The following is a 24,115-nucleotide window of genomic DNA, read 5'->3' as shown; positions in this document are numbered from 1 at the left end:
AGAGCCCGAAGCCTACTTCGGATTCTGTGTCTCCCTCTCTCTCTGCCCCTCCCCTGCTTATACTGTCTCTTTCAAAAATGAATCAATGTTAAAAAAAAATCATAAAGATACTCAATGGACTTGAGAAGAGTGGAGAACATCAATGAGACCCTCAACACAGAGATAAAGAACCAGAGGTCAAGGATACAAATGTAATTAAAAATACACCTGAAGGAATAAATAGCAGGCTAGATGAAGCAGAGTAACAAATTAATGACCTGGAAAATAGAGTAATAGAAAGTAACTAAACTGAGCAAAGGAGAGGAAAGAGCATTATGCAAATTAAGAACAGTCTTAGCGGACTCAGTGACTCCATCAAATGTAATAACATTTATATTATAGGGATCTCAGAAGAAGACAGAGAAAAGGGAGTAGAAAATTTATTTGAAGAATAATGGCTGAAAAGTTGCCTCATCTGGGGAAGGAAACTGATATCCAGATCCAAGAGGCACAGAGATCTCCCCAAAAATTGAATCCAATGAGGTTCACAGCAAGATACATAATAATTGAAATGGCAAAGAGTAGCAATAAAGAAAAAAAAATTAAAAGCAGCAAGAGAAAAGAAAACAGTTACATAAAAGAGAAAACCCATAAGGTGATCAGTGGATTTTTAGCAGACACTTTCCAGGTCAGAAGGGAGTGATATGAAATATTCAGTGCTGCAAGGGCAATATCTGCAGCCAAGAATATTCTAATCAGTAAGGCTATCATTTAGAATAGAGGCAGGGACACAGCTTTTCTTTTCTTTTTTTTAAGTTTATTTATTTATTTTGAGAGAAAGAGTGTGAGTAAGCGGAGGAAGGGCAGAGAGAGAGGGAGAGAGAAAGATAATCCTAATCAGGCTCTGTATCAGCAGCGTAGAGCCCAACACGGGGCTTGAACTCACAAACCGTGAGATCATGACCTGAGCCAAAACCAAGAATCAGACACTTTGACTGAGCCACTCAGGCGCCCCCAGAGTTTTTCAGACAAACAAAAACTAACAAAGTTCATGGCCACCAAACCAACCCCTTAAGAAGTATTAAAGGAGCCTCTCTGGGAATTAAAGACCATAAATCATAGTATGAAAAGTAAAACGCACAAAAGCAGTAAAATATTTCTGTAAAAAAAAAACCAAAAAACAAAGGAATCATAAAATAAAAAGATGTAAAATATAACATCATATACTTAAATGGGGTAGAGGAGTAAAGAAGGGGTTCAAATTTAAGTGACCGTCAAGTTAATACAGAATATATGCAGAAGATATAAACCTAATGATAACCACAACTCAAAAACCAGTAATAGATATGCAAAGAATAAAGAGAAAGAAATCCAAATGTATTTCTAAGAAAGCAAACAAACCATGATGGAACAAGAAAGGATCAGAGAATAATCTATAGAAATAACCAGAAAACAAGTAAAAAATGGCAATAAATACATACTGATGTATTTGAACATAACGGACTAAATGCCTCAATTAAAAGACACTGGTGAGTGGATAAAAAACCAAGACCCATTTATATGCTGCCTATAAGAGACTCACTTTAGACCTAAAGACACCTCAAGAATGAAAGTGAGGGGATGGAGAAACATCTATCATGTAAATGGATGTCAAAAGAAAGCCGAGGTAGCAATACTTGTATCAGGCACAACAGACTTTAAAACAAAGACTGTAACAAGAGACAAAGAACACTATATAATAATAAAGGGGAAAATCCAATAACAGCTGTAAATATTTATGCACCCAAAATAGAAGCACCAAAATGCATAAAATAGTTAATAGCAAACAAAAAGGAAACAATTGAAGGTAATACATTAGTAGATCGATGTCATACCAGGTTATCTTTTCTGAACACAATGGTATGAAACAAGAAATCAACCACAAGAAAAAATCTGGAAATAGGGCAAATATATGGAGGTCAAATATCATGCTACTAAACAATGAATGGGTCAAACAAGAAACCAAAGAGGAAATAATAAATTACATGGACATACATGAAAATGAGAACATAATCATCCCAAATCTTTGGGATGAAATGAGCTGTCCTATGAGGGAAGATTACAGCAAAACAGGCCTATGTGAAGAAGCAAGATTAAGTCTCAAACTTAATCTTATGCCTATACCTAAAGAACTAGAAAAAGAACAAACAAAACCCCCAAACAGCAAAGAAAGTAAATAACAAAGCTCAGAACAGACATAAATGATATGGAAACTAAAAAAATAACAGGTGAATGAAACCAGGAACTGGTTCTTTGAAAGAGATCAAGGAAATTGATAAATCTCTAGCCAGACTCATCAGAAAAGAGAGGACCTAAATAAACAAAATCAATAATAGGAGAAATAACCAACACCACAGAAATACAAACAATTTTAACAATACTATGAAAACCTACATGCCAACAAATCAACTTAGAAGAAATGGATAATTCACAGAAACATATAAGCTATTAAAATTAAATGAAGAAAAATAAAAAAAAAAAACAAAACTGAGCAGACCAGTTACAAGGAATGAAATTGAATCAGTAATCAGAAAACTTCCAAAAAACAAAAAGTCTAGAACCAGATGGCTTCACGGGTGAATTCTACCAACTGTATAAAAAAGAGTTAATACCTATTCTTTTCAAACTACTTCAAAAAATACAAGAAGGAAAACTTTCAAATTCATTCACTGTTAATACCAGAACCAATAAAGACACCACAAAAAAAGAGAACTACAGACCAGTATCTCTCATGAACATACATGCAAAAATTTTCTGCAAAGTATTAGCAAACTGAATCCAACAACATATTAACAATCATACACCACAATCAAGTGGGATTTATTCTCGGAATGAAAAAGTGGTTTAATATTCGTAAAACAATCAACGTGATACGTCACTTCAAAAGATAAAGGATAAAAAACATATGACTAAGTACAACATCCATGTATGTATACAAAATCCTTTGCAATACAGGTGCAGAGGGAATATAACTCAATTTAACAAAAGCCTTATATGAAAAACCCTTAGCCAACATCATACTCAACAAAAAACTGAGAGCTTTTCCCCTAAGGTCAACAACATGACAAGGATGTCATGTCACAACTTTCATTCAGCACAGTACTGAAAGTCCTAGCCAAAGCAATTAGACAACAAAGAAATAAAAGGCATCCAAATTGGGAAGGAAGAAGTAAAACTGTCATCATGTGGAGACAATATACTATATATACAAAACTAGCCTAAAGACTGATAAATTAACTCAGTAAAGTTGCAGGATATAAATCACTGTATAGAATCTGCTGCATTCCAATACACTAATAATGAAGTAGCAGAAAGTGAAATTAAGACAACAATCCCAGTTATAATTATACCCCAAACAATAAAATATCTGCTTAACTGAAGAGGTGAAATACCTATACTCTGAAAACTATGAAACAGTGAAGAAAGAAATTCGTGACAATGCAAAATGGAAAGACATTCTATGTTCATGGGTTAGAGGAACAAATACTGTTGTCTTTAGTGAGAATATGTCTTTATCACTTAAACCAATCTACAGATTTAATGCAATCCCTATCAAAATACCAAAGCATTTTTCACAGAACTAGAATGAACAATCTTAAAATTTGAATGGAACCACAAAAGACCTTAAATAGCCAAAGCAGTCTTGAAAAAGAAAAACAAAACTGGAGGTTTCACAATTCCTGACTTCAAGTTACATTATGAAGTGGTAGTAACTAAAACAGTAATGGTACTGGTATAAAAACAGACACAGAGATCAAAAGAATAGAATAGAAAAGCCAGAAATGAACCCACAATTATATGGTCAATTAATCTTCGACAAAGGAGGAATGAATATACAATGGAAAAAAGTCTCTTCAATAAATGGTGTTGGAAGAACTGGAGAGCTACATGCAAAAGAATGAAACTGGACCACTTTCTTACACCATACACAGAAATAAATTCAAAATGGATTAAAGACCTAAATGTGAGACATGAAACCATAAAAATCCTTCAAGAGAGCATAGGCAGTACGGTCTCTGACATCAGCCATAGGAACATTTTTCTAGATATATCTCCTAAAAGAAGGAAGGGAAACAAAAGCAAAAATAAACTACTGGGACTACATCAAAATAAAATGTTTCTGCACAGTGAAGGAAACAATCAACACAACAGGAAGACAACCTACCGAGTGGGAGAAGATATTTGCAAATGACATATCCAATAAATGGTCAGTATATCCAAAATATATAAAGAACTGATACAACTCAACACCCAAAAAAAGAAATAATCCAATTAAAAAATGGGCATAAGACATCTCTCTGAAGACATCCAGATGGCCAGTGGACATACGAAAGGATGCTCAACATCACTGATCAACAGGGAAATGCAAATTAAAGCCCCAAAGAGACATCACCTCACATCTGTCAGAATGTCTAAAATTAGAAATATAAGAAACAACAAGTGTTGGCAAGGATGTGGAGAAAAGGAACCCTTGTGCACTGCTGGTGGGAATGCAAACTGGCACAGCCACTATGGGAAAACAGTATGGAGATTCCTCAAAAAAAAAAATAGAACTACCCTAGGATCCAGTAATCCCTTAAATCCATTCTCCCTTTATTCCCTAGTATTAGGGCATTAGCTGGACACATGGCTTCTCAAGACTACATTTTGGAGCCTCTCCTGCAGTTAGGTATGCCCAGCCATGTAAACTAAGTTCAATTCATGGGTCTTCGGAGTCTTGGCCTTAAAACACTGGATGTGTCTTCCACCACTCTTTTTCCTTTATCAGGGGAGAAACATGGATATGGTGGTGACCCAGTTTTGACAATCCAACAGACAACATCTTGGAGAATGGCAGAACAACAAGATGGAAAGAACCTGCATCACTGAATGATTTTATGGAATATAGATACTTACCTGCTCTGAATCACCTTTGATCTCTGCATATTACAGAGAAAAATATACTTCTGTCTTATTTGAGTCAAAAAAAAAAAAAAAAAGTAGAGAGAGGATATGACAATTAATAAAAGGACACTTCATTTAGAATGGAGTCAGGAGGCCAGCAGGGGGAACTTTCACACCCTTCCACTCCCCAGGGAGTGGTACCCTACAGGAAGAGAACAAGGATACCACTTTAGTATCCCAGTAAGAGGAAGGCTTTCTTTCTCTATCCCCACCCCTGCAACAACAGTCCAGCCAATGAGAGACCATCACAACCCAGTCAATGAAAAGCCACTATACTTCCAAGTTCCCACTTTATTCTAATGGATTTTTTTTTTTTTGTTTGTTTATAACAGCCTTCCCAGTATCTTTCTTCTACAAAAGAGCATTTCTCTCTTTTGTTCTGTGGACTTGCCTATGGTTTTGCCATAGTTTGCTAGTCCTGGAATGCAATTCTCTGCTATTCCCGAATAAACCCATTTTTGTTGATAAAATAACTGGCAGTTTTATTTTTAAGGTTAACAAAAACAAATACTCTCCTGGAAAACCACCAAATCAAAAACTGAGCAAAAATACAATACTAAACTATTCCATAAACCATGAAATCACGGAACCTTCATTCAAAGTTTATGCAATATATGGGCATAACTATATTCAGAGATCGAACAACTTTAACTGTTTTGGTTAAGAAACAAAAACATCCCTTTCTCATGCCCTGTCAACAGTCTAAGTGTTTATCTGAAGAAAGAACAAAAATACAGAAACTTAAGAAAAGTCAGGGTAACAAAATTAGAAAAATAAAAGTGAAAATGGATAAACAGAAAGTCCATTAACAACTAGAAGCATAATAAAATAGACAATTAAAAATAAGAGCTGATTCATTAAGTAAAAATGTATTTTAAAAAATCCTTTAGTGGAGACCTAAGCTTCTGCTCCCCCATAAAATGATCAACAATTAGAGAGCTATATGTAAACAAAAACAGCTCTGGGAGAACTCTGGAGTCCTCTTAAGATATTTTAGCAGCACAAAAAAAAACTTGAGAATTGCAAAAGAGAAGGTTCTTTCTCTTCATGTTGCCTATATCATTTCATTTGCCAAGGTGACATTGATCAGAGTCAAGAGGAAACTTCTCAGCTAGAAAGTTCCTTTCACCAGGATATCAAGAGAGGAGTGAGTGACCACCTTATCTAGCCTTTTGGGGTACTGCAGGAAGTACTTCAGTTTCACTTCTGACTCGCAAAGCTGAGATGTACTGAGATGGATAGGAACAAGGAAAAAAGGCAGGATCTACCAAGAGCAGTCATGCAGCAGGAGTGACTGTGGTTCACGGTGACCTGCTTTACAAACTCAGCAGCTTTTGCCACTGAAGAACGAACCAATGGCTCCTACTTCTAACTAAATAGCACAACTACTCCAGACTTTCACCAGGTATTTCACCCAAGAGGTATTAGCTTTCCCTGATGCCAACTGCCTGAGTCCCTCCACCCCTGCCTCTGCCAGAGCCTGGAACCACACTAACAGCCAGCTCAGGCCTCTGTGCAAGTGCAAGATGCCAGTGTAGACATCTGTGGCTGACCCCCCACTGCTATTTGTACACTTAGGGCTAGCTGTGCATTTAAATGTTGCCACCCTGGGGCGTCTGGGTGTCTAAGTTAAGCATCTGACTCTTGATTTTGGTTCAGGTCATGATCTCACAGTTTGTGAGTTCGAGCCCCGCATCGGGCTCTGTACTGACAGCCTGAAGCCTGCTTAGGATTCTGTGTCTCCTCTCCCTCCCCTTCCCTGCATGCTCTCTCTCTCTCAAAAATAATTTTAAAAAATTAAAAAAAAATGGGGCCACCCTAACACCCATTACCAGTCTCTACTGAAGTGTGCACACCAGGGACAGGTGAAGGCACTACAGCACAGGAGATCATGCTAACAGCTAGGTCCCCTGAAGCTGCTTCTGGATCTGAATCAAGCTATATCTTCTGTCACTGGCCTGCTTGATCATGCTCATCTGTAGCCAGTTCCTCTAGCTGCACACCTGTATACCCTAGCCCAACCCCTGACACCAGCTTCCACTGCAGTGTATATGTATATGTATAATGTATGCATCATTAGAATCTCAGAAGGAAAAGGGAGGGAGAAAGGATTACAAAGCTTATTTAAAGCAATAATGGCTGGAGGACTTAGGGGAATATGGCAGAGTAGGATGATTCTTAGCTTACCTTGTCCCATACAACTAGATAACATCCACATCAGTGTAAACAACCCAGAAAATGACCCAAAGCCTGGCAGAACAGACTCTCCACAGTTAAATGTAGAGAAGAGGCCACATCAAAGAGAGTAGGAAGGACGGAGAGACACGGTCAGACTGGCAAGACTACGGAAGGGAGGGATGCTGTGGGCGTGGAGAAGGTAGAGAGACACTCACTCCAGGCATAGGGAACCTGCCCTGGGAAGATGAATCCCTGTAACATTTGGCTTTTGAAAACCAGGGGGGCCTAATTTCACAAGTTCTTACAATCAGTGGGCTTAACATCTGGAACTTTAAAAATCAGCAAGCCTGGCTGTGGGAGAGCTGGAGGTCAACAGGAAAACTGAGCCCCCACCTTTAAAGAGACAGCATAACAAATAGCCCTGCACCAAGAAAAAGCACAGAAGCAGCAGATGGAAAAATGTGTGGCATATATAGGAAAGAGCCTTATTTACTAGTTTTAGAGCATGTGCTAGAGGACTAGGGATCTTTTGGTGGGGCAGGGATCTTTAGGAGACTTTTCTAGGAACAAAGAAGGTGGCAGGTACCATTTCCCTCCCTTACACCCCCAGCCTAGCCACATGGATACTGTGGGAATCAGTGTGGTGCTGATACTTTCCTCCTTCTACGACCTGCCCCCCTGACCCAGCAGGGTGGCTCCTGTAGCGGATCAGTATAAACTTTGCTGGCACCGAGCCCCACCACTGCTCTCTCCTGAGGACTGGTCCCCTCCAGCCCTGTGGTAATAGTTTCCTAAAGTGGCTCCAGGTCTCCTACCACAACAGACCTACAAAACCTTGTTAACACTGCGCCCCTGCCCCTGTATTCTCCCGAAGACCAAGCCCCCTCCAATATGCCCTTGGCTTAAGTCCATCCAAAGTGGTGCCTCAAGCCTGACAGTAAGCAAGCAGCTCTTGACAGGGACCAGAGCCACTCCTCACCTGCCCTGAGGATAAGATAACCAGACACACCAGCCCTACAGCAGCCCTAGCAGCGGGCTGGGGGCAGACACTAGGTCTGACTGCAGGCCCCGCCCATCAACGAAAGCTTCTCAGATGACAACACAGGGAAAGTACCCTGCATTTTGCTGCTACCCAACCTCTGGCAAATGTCTGGTCTGACTCAACTCAGGCCCAAGGCAGCCCCAGACTGGCTCACTTATGACACATGAATGAAACCCTGCCCCCAACAGGCAAACAGAGCCACTGCAGGTGACTGCTCTGAAGGCAAACTGCTCAGCCACAGCAGTAGGGTGCACACAACACACATAAGAGACAACCTTGAAGTGTCAGTTTCTGGTGAACAGGAGGCCACTGCACTGCAGGGCACTACAGAACCTTTTCTTAAGGCCACTACTTTCAAGAGCAGGAGATGTAGCTGACTGTCCTAACATGCAGAAATAGAGAGAGTTAGAGAAAATGAGTACACAGACAAATATGTCCCAAATGAAAGTAGAGGACAAAATAACATGAGAGCTAAATAAAATGGATAATATACCTCATAGAGAACTTAAACGTAATTGTCATAAAGATACTGGACTTGAGAAAAGAGTGGAGGACCTCAGTGAGACCCTCGAAAAAAAGATTGAAATCATAAAAAAGAACCAATGGGAAATGAAGAACTCAATAAATAAAATTAAAAAAACACTAAAGGGAATAAATAGTAGAGGAAGCAGAAGAATAGATCAGTGACCTGGAAGACATAACAGAAAGCAATCAAGCTGAACAGGAGAGAGAAGGGGAAAAAAAAAAACGTAAATTAGACTTAAGGAACTTGGTGACACTATCAAGTATAACATTCACATTACAGGGATTCCTGAAGACGAGGAGAGAGAAAGGGGGGCAGAAAATTTATTTGAAGAAATAATAGCTGAAAACTTCCCTGAATTTGGGGAAGGAAACAGAAATCCAGATCCAAGAGGCACCAAGAGCCCCCAACAAAATCAACCCGAGGAGGTCCACACCCAGACACACAGTAATTAAAATAGCAAAAGTAGTGATAGAGAATTTTAAAGGTAGCAAGAGAAAACAGTTACATACAAGGGAAACAAAATAAGGCTTTCAGCAAATTTTTCAGTAGAAACTTTGCAGGATGGAATGGAGTGGCACAATATATTCAAAATGCAGAAAGAAAAACACCCTGCAATCAATATTCTATTCAGAAATGCTATCATTCAGAATAGGAGAGATAAAGCATTTCCCAAAGTTAAGGAATTCACCACCACCATTGAATTCATCACCATTAAGGAATTCATCACTATCCCTACAAGAAATGTTAAGGTGGGGAGGTGCCTGGATGGCTCAGTTGATAGAGCATTCCATCTGAAGGTTGTGAGCTTGAGCCCCACACTGGGTGTGGAGCCTACTTAAAACAAACAAACAAACAACAAAGAAGTGTTAAAGGGAATTTTTTGAGTGGAAGGACCATAAGTAGGAGTAAGAAAAGCAGGAAGCACAAAAGCAGTAAGATTAAGTATATCTATATAAACCAGTCAAGGGATTCACAAAATAAAAGCATGTAAATAAAGTATGACACCATATATCTTGAATGTGAGGGAATGGGGGGGAGTAGAATAAATGAATTAGAGAAAGACAAATACCACATGATTTCACTTATACGTGGAATCAAAACAAATGAACAAAGAACAAAAAAGACAAAGGAAAAAACACTCTTAACTACAGAGAACCTGATGATTACAGAGGAGAGGAGTAGGGGGATGGGTGAAACAGGTGAAGGGGATTAAGAGTACATTTATCATGTGAGCACTGAGTAATGTATAGAATAATTACTGAATCACTATATTGTAAACCTGAAACTAATATAACACTGTATATTAACTGTATTGGAGTTAAAGAAAAATAAATGAAGGGGTATTATCAGAAATAAGTTAAAAAATAATGGGTGAAAACTTACCAAATGTGGGGAAAGATATGTACATCTAAGTTGAAGCTAACAAGTCACCTAAAAATTTCAATCCAAAAAGATCTTCTCTAAGACACACTTTAATAAACGTAAAATCAAAAATGAAGAGAGAATTTTAAAAACAGCAAGAAAAAAAATTTCTCTCATATAAGGGAATTCCATAAGGCTATCAGTAGATCTCAGCAGAAACCTTGTAAGCCAGAAAAGAGATGGTATATTCAAACTGCTGAAAGAAATAAACTGGAAAACAAGAATACCCAGCTAAACTCTCCTTCAGAAATGAAGGTGAGATAAATACTTTCTTTAATTAAAAAACAAAACACAACCAAAACTCAGGATATTTATCACCACTAAAGTGGTGCTGTGCTATAAGCAGTTCTCTAAGCTTAAATAAAAGCTTAAGCTACTAATTACTAACGTGAAAATATATGAAAACATACAAAACAATGGTAAAGGTACGCATCTAGTCAGATTCAGTATACTCTAATATCATAATATGATGGTGTGTTAAACTCAGCTCTAGTATAAGGGTTAAAGGACAAATACAATTAAAAATAGTGCCTGGGTGTCTCAGTCGGTAAAGCCGACTGACTCTTGATTTCAGCTCAGGTCATAATCTCAGGGTTGTGGGATTGAGTCCCATGCTGGGCTCTGCACTGAGCCTGGAGTCTGTTTGGGATTCTGTCTCTTTCTCTCCAATAAAAACAAAACAAAACAAAACAAAACCCCAGTTATAGTGTAAACAATTGTTAATGGATACACAATACATAAAGATGTAAATTGTGACATCAAAAGCCATAAAAGGAGGGTATGAATAAAAAGATACTTTTTGTATGTGATTGAAGTTTTTATCAGTGTAAAGTACTCTATAATATGTATAAAATTTTTAATAAAAGCACCATAGTAATTACAAAGCAAAAACCTAAAGTAGATTCACAAAAGATAAAGAGAAGGGAATCAAGGCATATTACTATGAATTCAGAAAGGAAAGCAGCAAGAGTGGGGGTGGGAAAAGGAACAACAAAATAGCCAAAAAACAATTATATATTAAATTCTCCAATCAAAGATTAAGAATGCTAGGGCACCTGGCTGGCTTAGGCGGTGGAGCATGTGACTCTTGATCTTGGGGGTGTGAGTTTAAGCCCCATATTGGGTGTAGAGAGTACTTAAAAATACAATCTTAAAAAGATATATAGAAAAGAGGTAACTGGGAGGCTCCGTCGGGTGACTCTCCAACTTCGGCTCAGGTCATGATCTCATGACTTGTGGGTTCGAGCCCCATGTGGGCTCTGTGCTAACAGCTCAGAGCCTGGAGCTGCTTGGGATTCTGTGTTTCCCTCTCTCTCTGTCCCTTCCCCGCTCATACTCTCTCTCTCAAAAATAAATAAACGTTTAAAAAATATATATACATATATACACACACACACACAGAATGCTTAGGTGGATTAAAAACAAACAAACAAACAAAAAAACAACAAAAAACCAGAACCAACCATATGCTGCCTGTAAGAGATTTGCATCTGATTTAAAGACACACACAGGCTCAAAGTGAAGGGACAGAAAAAAGTACTCCATGAGAATGGAAACCAAAAGAAAGCAAGGATAACTATAGTTATAGCAGACAAAACAGACTTTAAGCCAAAAATGGTATCAAGACACCAAAAAAAAAAAAAAAAAAAAGCCATTATATAATGAAAAGGGGGTCATTCCATCAAAAAGACATAACAATTATATCATTGTCATCAAGGTGCAAATGTATGTACCCCAAATTGCAGAACCTAAATAAATTAAGCAAATATTCATAGATTGGAAGGGAAAAACAGACTCCAACAAATAGCAGGGGAGTACAGTATGATACTTGCAATAATGGATAGATCACACAGACAGAAAATCAGCAAGGAAACACTGGACTTGATCATACTTTTTAGACTAAGTGGATCTAATATAATCTACAGAACATTCTATGTAACAGCAGACTACACATTCTTCTCAAGCACACATGGAACATTCCTTAGGACAGATCATATGATATGTCAGAAAACAAATCTTAGCAAGTTTAAGACTGAAATAATACCAAGTATCTTTTCTGACCAAATGGCAAGAAACTAGAGGTCAACAGGAAAAAATCTAGAAAATTCACAAAAATGTGGAAATAAACTGCTCAACAGCTAACAAGGCCAAGAAGGGAAGGGAGATTAAAAAAAAAAAATGTTGAAATATAAAAGGAAACACAACATATCCAAAACTATAGAATGCTGCAGAAGTCGTTCTAAGAGGGAGGTTTTGCAATAAATGCCTATGTTAAGAAAAAAGAAATATCTCAAACAACTTAAAACTAGAAAAAAGTACAAACTAAGCCCAAAGTTAGCAAAAAGAAGGAAATAACAGGGATCACAGCAGAAACAGAAGCCAGAATAGAACACAGTAAGAAACCTACGAGATGGTTCATTGAAAAGAAAAACAGAATTAACAAACCTTTAGCTAGAATGAGGGAAAAAAAAAAGATCCAAATAAATCAGAAGAAATGAAAGAGGAGACATTTCAATAGACACCACAGAACTACAAACCATCATAAGAAACTACCATGAACAACTGTACACCAACAAATTGGATAACCTAGAAGAAATGGATACATTCCTAGAAACACACAACCTACTAAGGCTGAATCATGATAAAACTGAAAATCTGAACAGACCAGTAATAAGGATATTGAACCAGTAATCAAAAAATGCCAACACAAAGAGCCCAAGACCAGATGCACTGGTGAATTCTACCAACTATTTATAGAAGAGCTAACAGTAATTAACAAAATATTGAAGAGAAGGGAACACTCCTAAACTCATTACAGTAGGCATGTATTACTCAATACCAAAGCCAGAGCAGGACACCACAAGAAAAGAAAATTACAGACAAATACCCCTGATGAATATAGATGGCAAAAATTTTCAACAAATTACTTGTGAACTGAATTCAACAGCACATTAAAAGAATCATACAGCATGACCAAGTGGGATTCATCCCCAAGATACAAGGATGGTTCAACATTTGCAAATGAATTGTGATATACCATTAATAGAATGAAAGATAATTTCAACAGGCAGGAAAACTAACAAAGTACATCTTTTCATGATAAAAAACATTCAATGAACTGGATATAGAATGGACATATTTCAAAATCACAAAGGCCATATATAATAAACCCACAGCCAACATCATACTGAATGGTGAAAGATGGAAAGCTTTCCTGTAATATGAAAAACAAGACAAGGATACCCACTCTTACCACTCCCATTCAACATAGTACCAGAAGTCCTAGCCAAAGCAATCAAGCAAGAAGAAATAAATAAATAAAAGACATCCAAATTACAAAGGAAGAAGGAAAAGTGTCTCTGTTTGTAGATGATACATATTATACACAGAAAATCCTAAAGACTCCACCAAAAAACTGTTAGAACTAATCAGTGAGTTCAGTAAAGTTGAATGATACAAAATCAACACCCAGAAATCAGTTGTTTGCATGCACTTAACAACAAAATATCTAAAAAAAATAAAAACCCATTTACAATATCATCGTAAACAGTAAAATACTCAGTGATAAATTTAACAGAAGAGGTGGAAGATCTGTACACTGAAAAGTACAAGGCACTGATGAAAAAACTGAAAACGACACAAATGCAAAGATAGTACATGTTCAAGAATCAGATGAATGAATACTGTTAAAATGTCCATGCTGCTCAAAGCCATCCATAAATTCAACGGCTATCCCGAAGATGTGGTATATATACATACAATGGAGCACCCTGAGGGTTGGCTCAGTTGGTATATATACAATAGAGTATTACTCGGCAATTAAAAAGAATGAAATCTTGCCATTTGCAACCACATGGATGGAACTAGGGGGTATTATGCTAAGCGAAATTAGTCAGAGAAAGACAAATATCATATGACTTCACTCATATGAGGACTTTAATTAAGATACAAAACAGATGAACACAAGGGAAGGGAAGCAAAAATAATATAAAAACAGGGAGGAGGACAAATCATAAGAGACTCTTATAGAGAACAGAGGGTTGCTGAAGGGGTTGTGGGAGGGGGGATGGGCTAAATGGGTTAAGGGGGTTAAGGAATCTACTCCTGAAATCATTGTTGCACCATATGCTAACCTGGATATAAATTAAAAAATATTTAAAAAAATAAAAGGGGCGCCTGGGTGGCTCAGTCGGTTGAGTGTCCGACTTCAGCTCAGGTCGCGATCTCGCGGTCCGTGAGTTCGAGCCCCGCGTCGGGCTCTAGGCCGATGGTTCAGAGCCTGGAGCCTGCTTCCGATTCTGTGCCTCCCTCTCTCTCTGCCCCTCCCCCGTTCATGCTCTGTCTCTCTCTGTCTCAAAGGTAAATAAACGTTAAAAAAAAATTTTTTTTTAAATAAAAAAATAAAAAAATAAAATAAAAACAAAAGGAGGCATTAACACCTGAAAAACTCAAGCTATACAGAAAGTTCAATGTATTACCATATGTTTTAAAATTTAAGCTTTGATGGGATCTTAGGGAGTGGTGCCTGTGCGGCTCAGTCAATAATGGGTCTGACTTTGGCTCAGGTCATGATCTTGCAGTTCATGAGCTGAAGCCCCATGTTGAGCTCTGTGCTGACAGCTCAGACACTGGAGCCTGCTTCAGATTCTCTCTCTCTCTGACCCTTCCCCATTCACGTTCTTTCAAAAATAAACATTAAAAAAAAAAAAAAGATTCTAGGGAATATAAATTCTAGGGAATATAAATATAAATTACCAAAACTAGTACTCAAGAATCCTCCACTCCCCAAGAACAACAGCTGCAAGCGTGTAAGTTATTGAGTATTTAGATGTTCTAGAGACCAACTGCATAGTGATGCTGTGTTGCTTTTTATTTTTTACTTTGCATTTATTTATTTTGGGGGAGGGAGCATAAGTGGGGAAGGAGCAGAGAGAGGGAGAAGGGAAACTACAAGCAGACTCCGCACTGTCAGCATGGAGCTGGATGTGGGGCTCAATCCCATGAATCATGAGATCATGACTTGAGCTGAAATCAAGAGTTGGTTGCTAAACCAATTGAGCCACCCAGGTGCCTTTGATTTGTCTTTTTAATTTATTCCTCACAATAAATTAGAAATTAGAACTATTATTATGGCATTTTACAGATGAAGAAATCGAGGCTTAGGTACATTAGGCAATTTGCCCATAGTCACGAAGATAGTAAGCAAGAAACCAGTAAGTTATAAAAAAATTAACTCCCCTAGAATTCCAGGACCAGAGGACTATACTAGTATTTTCTTTTAAACTTTCTAATTGCTGAGAAACTTGTATTCTAGAATATGAACGAATGGAAAGTTACTGGATAAAAAAAAGATACTGCAAATTTACTGGGGGAAAAAAGCGTAAATAAAAATGGAAAACTACCTAATTCACTTTATTTATCATAAGTTGTATACAAAAATCTGATAACGATATCACACATCTAACAAAAACACAATTAAACTATAGACCACCATCAAAGCTACCACCAGTGAAATTCATCAAAAGCTACTTAATAGTCCTTTTTTTTAATCATTATTTTTGAGAGAAAAAGAGAGAATGGAAGCAGGGGAGGACAGAGCGAGAGGGAGACACAGAATCTGAAGCAGCTCCAGGTTCTGAGCTGTCAGCACAGAGCCCGATGTGGGGCTCCAACTCACAAAAAGCGAGATCATGGCCTGAGCTGAAGTCGGGCGCTTAACCAACTGAGCCACGCAGGTGTCCCTGTTAATAATCCTTTAAAAATCTGGAAATAAAGCATGCTTCCTCAACATAATAAAAATTATCTATCTTAAGCCAATAGTCAATATAATCCTTAATATAAATTTTAGAGACATTTCCACTGAAATCAGAAAACATAAATGCTCACTTTCATCACTATACCACGGAGTATGAAAATCTAACTAAAATAGAACATGAAATAAATGGGAAGTAAAATCAGCAGAAAAAGGATTACAAAATATTTGCAGACAAATTTCTTCATGAAAAACCCAAGATTCAAAAAAATAAGTTTTATAAATAATACAATAATTCAGCACCACAATTGGACTCAAGCTTCTTCATACTATAATTACTGGTTAAAAAAATAGTAGAAAACATGGGTTAAATCCACAATTTACAAAAAGCAAAACATGTAAAAGTTTACGTACTTAACAATTTACTAAGGGTTTACTGTGTGCCAGGCACTGTTTTTACTTTTTTGGGTGCAGAAGTGAACTAAGGTAGACTAAATGGCTACCTTGCCTATATTCAAGAATCCAAGTATGAGACTCACAAAGAGGCAGCTACAAAAGTTGTGTAGAGAATCATACCTGATGACTTGAGTAAAAACAGATATGCGACGTTTTTGGGTGAAAACATAAAATACTGAAAACATGTCAATTTTTTAAAAATCAAATTCAACAAGTAAAATATAATTTCAATCATTTTGACTAAAATTAGATTGTAGCTGTTGAACATTTACAAAAGGATTTAATTTGTCTGGAAAAGAATGAAAAGAAAAACAAAACAGGATAGGGCGCCTGGGTGGCTCAGCCAGGTGGGTGTCCGACTTTGGCTCAGGTCATGGTCTCGCGGTTTGTGAGTTCAAGCCCCGCATCAGGCTCTGTGCTGACAACTCAAGAGCCTGGAGCCTGCTTCAGATTCTGTGTCTCCCCCTCTCTCTGCCCCTCCCATGCTCACGCTCTGTCTCTGACTCTCAATAATAAATAAATATTAAAAAAAATTAAAAAAAAAAAAGAAAAACAGGAAGGAACTACTTAAGAAAATTAAAAAAAATAAAGGACATACCACCAGATGTCAGAACATATCGTATAAAAGCATATAATTAAATTACAATAATTACATCTTTACAGTACTATCACAAGAATAGATAGGCTAATGGAACAAAAAAAGCAGCTAGAAACAAACTGGTAAAGTCGAGAATTAAACACAAGACTAGGGGCATATGGGTGGCTCAGTCAGTTAAGCATCTGTTAAGTATACAACTTCGGCTCAGGTCATGATCTCGTGGGTTTGTGAGTTCAAGTCCTGCCTCACCCTCTGCACTGCCAGTGTGGAGCCTGCTTGGGATTCTCTCTCTCCCTCTCTCTCTCTATGCTCTGCCCCCACTTGTGCGCATGCCCTCTCTTTCAAAATAAATAAATAAACTTAAAAAAAAAGATTAAAAAATAAGTGTCACTTAAAAAAGTGGGGGAAAGAATGGTACATAAAACTGGGGAAGAATGGTACTGGCAAAACTAGTTGGGCAGGTAGGATAAACAACTACTTTAGAATCTCATCTCATATGATGCATTAAATAGTTGACAGACCACACAAACCAGAAGGAAATACAAGTACATATTTGACTTCTGGATGGAAAATGACATCAATAAAATAGATCACAAAAGGAAAAACAATTGGACTAGTTAAACCTGATGAAATTGTGCACATCTGAAACCATTATAAACACAATTAACAGTCAAACTAGAGATGTGGAAAATCCACAATACCTACAACTAATCAATGGTTAGCATCTGTACTACAAAAGGAGCTTAGAGAAGTAAGACTAATAATTCAATGGAAAAATTTACAGGGACTACCAATAATTTACAGAAGAGTAAATACAAAACACTAATATATGAAAAAAATTTATGAGTAAATCAAAGAAAACTAAAATGAGATATTTTTTTGCTGAATAGAAAATACTTAAAAAATTTAGAAATAGCTAATGCTGAAAGGGTCCAATGGGACAGACATTTTCAGAAACTGCTGATGGAGTATAGATTGGTATGCTCTTTCTGGAAAGTAATTCGGCACTGTGAATCAAGATTTTCAACATGTTCACATCCTTTCAACAGGTATTCCATTTCTAGAAATTGTCAGGAATGTGTACAGAGTGATATATCTATACAGTAATCAGAATGTTATGACGACAAAATGTGCAAAAATAATCTAACTGCCTAACAGGGAATGGCTGAGTAAAATGAAAGCACATCTTAAAAGATTAATATTATATAGCAGTTAAAAATAACACTTATAGGGGCGCCTGGGTGGTTCAGTTGGTTGAGCATCCAAATCTTGGTTTCAGCTCAAGTTATGATCTCACGGTTCGTGGGTTCAAGCTCTGCACTGGGCTGCATGCTGGGAGTGTGAACCCTGCTTGGGATTCTCTTTCTCCTCTCTGACCCTCCCGACTCAAAATAAATACATAAACTTAAAAAAAAATAACATTTACAAAATTTTAACAAAGTACAAGGATATTAATAATACAATACTAAGTAGGGAAAAAGATAAAAGCTGAAGAAGATACTCCAAAATGTTACTATTATCTCTGGGTAACTAAACAGTTATTCTTAAACTTTTCTTCAATTTCAAAAATTTTCCATAATCAAAATATATTGGTTATTTTTAGGGGGGAACCTCTTAAGAAATTAGGCTTATCTACTTGCAAAGTCAGACATAATCCATCACATGTTAAAATGACTGATGTGTTAAAATTTGACAAGCATGGTTTTACATACAGTACACTTACCACACAGAAAACCAAACAGTTGAATTTCAAGAAATCTTAACTTTAACTATAAGAAATGTTGGTATAGTAAGACCACTTTCCTATTGTAAGTCACTTAAAAAATCATTCAGGGGCTGAAGTAATGCAGCCTGTTATTTCTGCAATTTCGGTATATACAGTCAGTATGCTTATCATGGTGCTTGGCAGTATGCTGCATTGAACGCATTTTATCTATTATCACAGTAACAAATACAACCTAAACTCTCATAACAATAGTAACATTTTGACAGCAGTTCTAATCTATACTATGGTATGTTAGCCCTACAAAATTGTTTTTTCAAAGTTCATTTATTTGAAGTAGAGAGAGCGTGGGAGCAGGGAAGGGGTAGAGAGAGAGGGAGAGAGACAATTTCAAGCAGGCTCTGCATTGTCAACACACAGCCCAATGCAGGGCTTGAATTCATGAACTGTGAAATCATGCCTGAGCCAAAATCAAGAGGTGGACGCTTAACTGACTGAGCCACCCTAGGTGCCCCCTACAGAATTAATTCTTATTAGAATTGCATATAGATCTTCCCTTATGATGGGGTTATGTGTCCTGATAAATCCACTGTAAATGGAAAATACTGTAAACTGAAAATGCATTTAGTACACCTAATCTACTTAACATAACCTAGCCTACCTTAAATGAGCTCAGAACATGTACAGTAGCCTAAATTGGGGAAAATCCTTCACCACAAAGCCTATTTTATATAAAGTATTGAATATCTCATATAATTAATTGAATACCATACTGATGGTGAAAAACAGAATGGTTCTAAGTATACTGGCTGTTTACCCTCATGATTGCATGGGTGCCTGACAGTGTACAGAGTATTGTATGGCAGGGTACTGCTAGGCCGAGGAAAAAGTTCAAAATTGGAAGTGTGGTTTCTATTGAATGCATATTGCTTTTGCACCATCTTAAAGTTGAAAAATCGTAAGTCAAACCATCGGTACAAAGCTGGCCAAAACTTGTGTTACTCTATCTTATGAAAAAATACAATCTTTTCATTAAAGTACAGTTTTAACTATAAATAATTTCACTGTAAAAGTATCCACAGAGTAGTCATCTAAACTATCATCTCAAAGCATTAATATTTTGAAGAAAAACTGCTAACTCGTACTTTTTTTTATTCACCTGAAGACTTAAACATTTAAGAAACACTAATTTGTGGAGCTGGGAGTGAAGTCTTCCTTTTATTGTGTAAATACTCTCAAGACAGTAATTTAAACATGTGAGCTAGTAATACAAACCTAGTAATACAAATCAGGTAACATCCCCACCATGATACTGGTTTAATTGATAAAACTGTTCTGTTTCTTGAATACTGGCTTTAAAACTTTGCTGAACTGCAATAAACCATTTTCAAGACAGTAACAAAATAAGCTTTTTTTCTGCTCTTCAGATCTATGGAAGCCTTCATTAAATATGCAGGTATTTGTTTCTCCGACACAATATGGATGGTGAGTGTGACAATGTTCATATATAAATGGAATGAGTTAGTGTCTGAATCTGTGGTCACAAGAAATGCTATGGCAAAAATGAACTATTGGGACCTCATCAAAAGAAAAAGCTGCACAGTGAAGGAAACAATCAGCAAAACTAAAAGGCAATTGACGGAATGGGAGAAGATATTTGCAAACGACGTATCAGATAAAGGGTTAGTATCCAAAATCTATAAAGAACTTATCAAACTCAACACCCAAAAAACAAATAATCCAGTGAAGAAATGGGCAAAAGACACGAATAGACACTTCCAAAGAAGACATCCAGATGGCCAACCAACACATGACAAAATGCTCAACATCACTCATCATCAGGGAAACACAAAACCACAATGAGATACTACCTCACACCTGTCAGAATGGCTAACATTAAGAACTCTGCCAACAACAGATGTTGGCGAGCAGGCGGAGTGAGGATCTCTTTTGCACTGCTGGTGGGAATGCAAACTGGTGCAGCCACTCTGGAAAATATTATGGAGGTTCTTCAAAAACTTAAAAATAGAACTACCCTACGATCTAGCAATTGCACTACTAGGTATTTATCCGAGGAATACAGGTATGCTGTTTCGAAGGGACACATGCACCCCAATGTTTATAGCAGCACTGTCAACAATAGCCAAAATATGGAAAGAGCCCAAATGTCCATCAATGGATGAATGGATGAAGAAGATGTGGTATATGTATATATACAATGGAGTATTACTCAGCAATCAAAAAGAATGAAATCTTGCCATTTTCAACTACGTGGATGGAACTAGAGGATATTATGCTAAGTGAAATTAGTCAGAGAAAGACACATATCATATGACTTCACTCATATGAGGACTTTAAGATACAAAACAGGTGAAGGGAAGCAAAAATAATATAAAAACAGGGAGGGGGACAAGACATAAGAGACTCTTAAATATGGAGAACAGAGGGTTACTGGAGGGGTTGTGGGAGGGGGATGGGCTAAGTGGGTAAGGGGCATTAAGGAATCTACTCCTGAAATTACTGTTGCACTATATGCTAACTAATATGGATGCAAATTAAAAAACTAAAATTTAAATTTAAAAAATATATAAATATATATAAAAAAAAGAAAAAATTCTTTGGAAACCCAGTATTGTCTAGAATGGTTTTGTTTGTAATATGTACATAATATGTTAATGAGCTACAAATTAATATGCATAAGTTTTGTACTCCGATTCAATTAAACTCAATGAAACTACAAAATATTTAACATTCAAAAAAAAAAAAAGAAATGCTATGTTTGGGTAGGAATCAAAATAATCATTAGCCTGGACGAGTAATATACAGAATCGTTAAATCACTATATTGTATACCTGAAACAAATATAACACTGTATGTTGACTATACTGGAATTAAAATAAACATATATTGGCATCTCTATCAAAAAACCCAATCATTAGCTTACTTTTTAAAATAACCACAGTTCTGGGGCGCCTGGGTGGCTCAGTCGGTTAAGCATCCAACTTCAGCTCAGGTCATGATCTCACAGTCTGTGAGTTCGAGCCCCATGTCAGGCTCTGTGCTGACAGCTTGAGCCTGGAGCCTGCTTCAGATTCTGTGTCTCCCTCTCTCTCTGACCCTCCCCCGTTCATGCTCTGCCTCTCTCTGTCTCAAAAATAAACATTAAAAAAAAATTTTTTTTAAATAACCACAGTTTACATTTTAAAATATTTAAGAATACTTAGTTAGAAGAAATAAAACCATTCTAGAAATAAAAGAAATGAGCCACACCTTCCAAGAGCACCTTATCCTTGAAATGAGTTACTGAAATGTATGGAAGGAAGTACTGAGATATACAATACAATTTGTAGGAAGAGTGGGTTAAGTTTCAGGTACTTACTGAGACTCAACTTCTTGTTTAATCTCTTGCCATTCTCCATACGGGTTTGATTTTTTATGAGCTTTGGATTTTTCTTCATTTGGACCTGATGAATTTTGCTCTTGGGTAGTTTTTTCTTTCTGTGATTCTGGTTCAGTTCCTTTGTCACTATTTTTATTTTTTTCCTGAAATGCCAAAGTCAAGAAAAAACATACTTTAAGCAAAATTATAAGGATGTAATTTCTTTAACATAGTCTTATTATTGATTTAAATAATACATTACCTCAGTATTTTTAATTTGCACATAACAACAAATATACATAAAAGAATTTTAATACTTGATTAGGTTATTATGTCTAAAATGATAAGACATCATGGTCAAGGCTGTTATGCATGCTTAACCGACTGAGCCACCCAGGTGCCCTGTAGGCTGTTATGTATATATGTATGTATGCATATATTTATTTAAAGGTTATTTATTTTGAGAGACAGAGACAGAGCGAGTCAGGGAGGGGCAGAGAGAGAAGGAGACAGAGAATCCCAAGCACTGACTCGGGGCTCGAACTCACTAATCGTGAGATCATGATCTGAGCCAAAACTAAGAGCTGGACGCTCAAACAACTGAGCCGCACAGGTGCTACTAAGGCTGGCTTTTAAAACAATTGTATTAACATTCCACCATTAAAGACATACACTGGCCTTTTTAATACTCTTTTCTGCCTTCTCTCCTTACTTACATATTCTACAGTCATCTCCCCTTACACTGTACCTTTTCTGAAGTTAATGCCATGCCATTAAACCTTTCTATACTGTCTTTGTAAAGAACTCCCTCAACCTATCAGTCTTAACTGAAATCTGTCTTTACATTGAGGACAGTGCCAAAGCCTCAGTGGAGTCAATAACTGCTAACCATGAAATGAGAAAAAACACACCCTTGAGGGAGAAGCAGGTCCTATGGGAGCCCCTGCCTAGGATTGGTATTCTTATGGCACCCCTTCATCTGGAATAACAAAGCCCTACGATCCAGGTTGGCAAAGGGACCATGCACTAGATTTCAGCCTCTTTTCAAAATGCACAACCATGTGTGGTGATCCTAGGACACTGTTCTGTAATTCTTTAAGTGGATATTAACTCATTCCCTCATGCTGTTCCATCATAAAGATAGGAAGCAGCATCTGCTTTTAGCATTCTCTTCACTGTTTCCAAGCTCTGACTTCTTTTTAATAACAGATTTTTAGAGATCATAATTTATGCTTTGATTCTAATGCAATGTAATAAATGCCTCCTCCTCTGGAGCGTATATCACCTCCTATACAGTTGTCTTCCACGCTTCCTTACATGAGCTAATGACCTTTGGCCACTATCCCATATACACTGATGTCTTTACCATATTTTTTGTTGTTGTTTTTTACCATGTTCTTTCTATTCAACTCATCATTCTGGACCTTAAAAATTCCCTAGCCTGTTTTGTGAGCCTCAAAATCAAGGACTGTGCCTTTCGCTATATTTCAGTCACCTAACGTTATATATTTTCCATCATACATAGCGCCTAGTACATAGGTAGTATTCAAATAGTAAATCCTCACATGTATGTTCCTTTTTAATTTGAATTATGTCATCACTCAAAAATGTCCCACTTGTGAAATTTTAAACTCTAAAAGTCCCCCCTTCTAACTACAGTAAGTTATTCTTCTGGCTTCCTCCCTTCCTTACCTCCTGTCTATAACCTCAATACCATCTCTAATGCCTTAACTTCTCTGTGTCCTTAGTTTGCTGACCTCATCATTACAGAGATCCACATCCATAGTGAATCATTTTATTTATTTTTGATCATTCTTTAAAACATTGGAAGTGTATTCTTTAATCCCCATAAACTACTCTACCCATCCCCCCACCCACCTTCCCTCTGGTAACTATCAGCTTATTCTCTATAGCTAAGGTTCAGTTTCCTGGTTTGTCTTTTTTTCCTTTGCCCATTTGCATTGTTTCTTAAATTCTACATACGAATGAAATAATATAGCATTCGTCTTCCTGTGACTGACTTATTTTGCTTACCATTATACTTTCTAGCTCCATCCATTTCTTTGCAAATGGCAAG

General features: G+C 37.1%; 1 protein-coding gene across 1 annotated transcript in view; it reads right to left on the bottom strand.

Annotated features, from left to right (window-relative positions):
* Positions 1-24,115, bottom strand: part of WBP4 (WW domain binding protein 4) — a 66,502-nt gene that overhangs the window by 25,641 nt on the left and 16,746 nt on the right. Inside the window, exon 9 of the mRNA XM_060637052.2 lies at positions 22,039-22,202. Coding sequence (XP_060493035.1) covers positions 22,039-22,202 — 164 coding nt within the window. The remainder of the gene's footprint in view (positions 1-22,038; positions 22,203-24,115) is intronic.

The sequence above is a fragment of the Panthera onca genome, chromosome A1 (genome assembly GCF_046562875.1).
Source record: "Panthera onca isolate mPanOnc1 chromosome A1, mPanOnc1 haplotype 2, whole genome shotgun sequence".
In the NCBI taxonomy this organism is placed as follows: domain Eukaryota; kingdom Metazoa; phylum Chordata; class Mammalia; order Carnivora; family Felidae; genus Panthera; species Panthera onca.
Note: the sequence above shows the minus strand (reverse complement) of the source record. Positions and strands in the feature narration are given on the sequence as shown.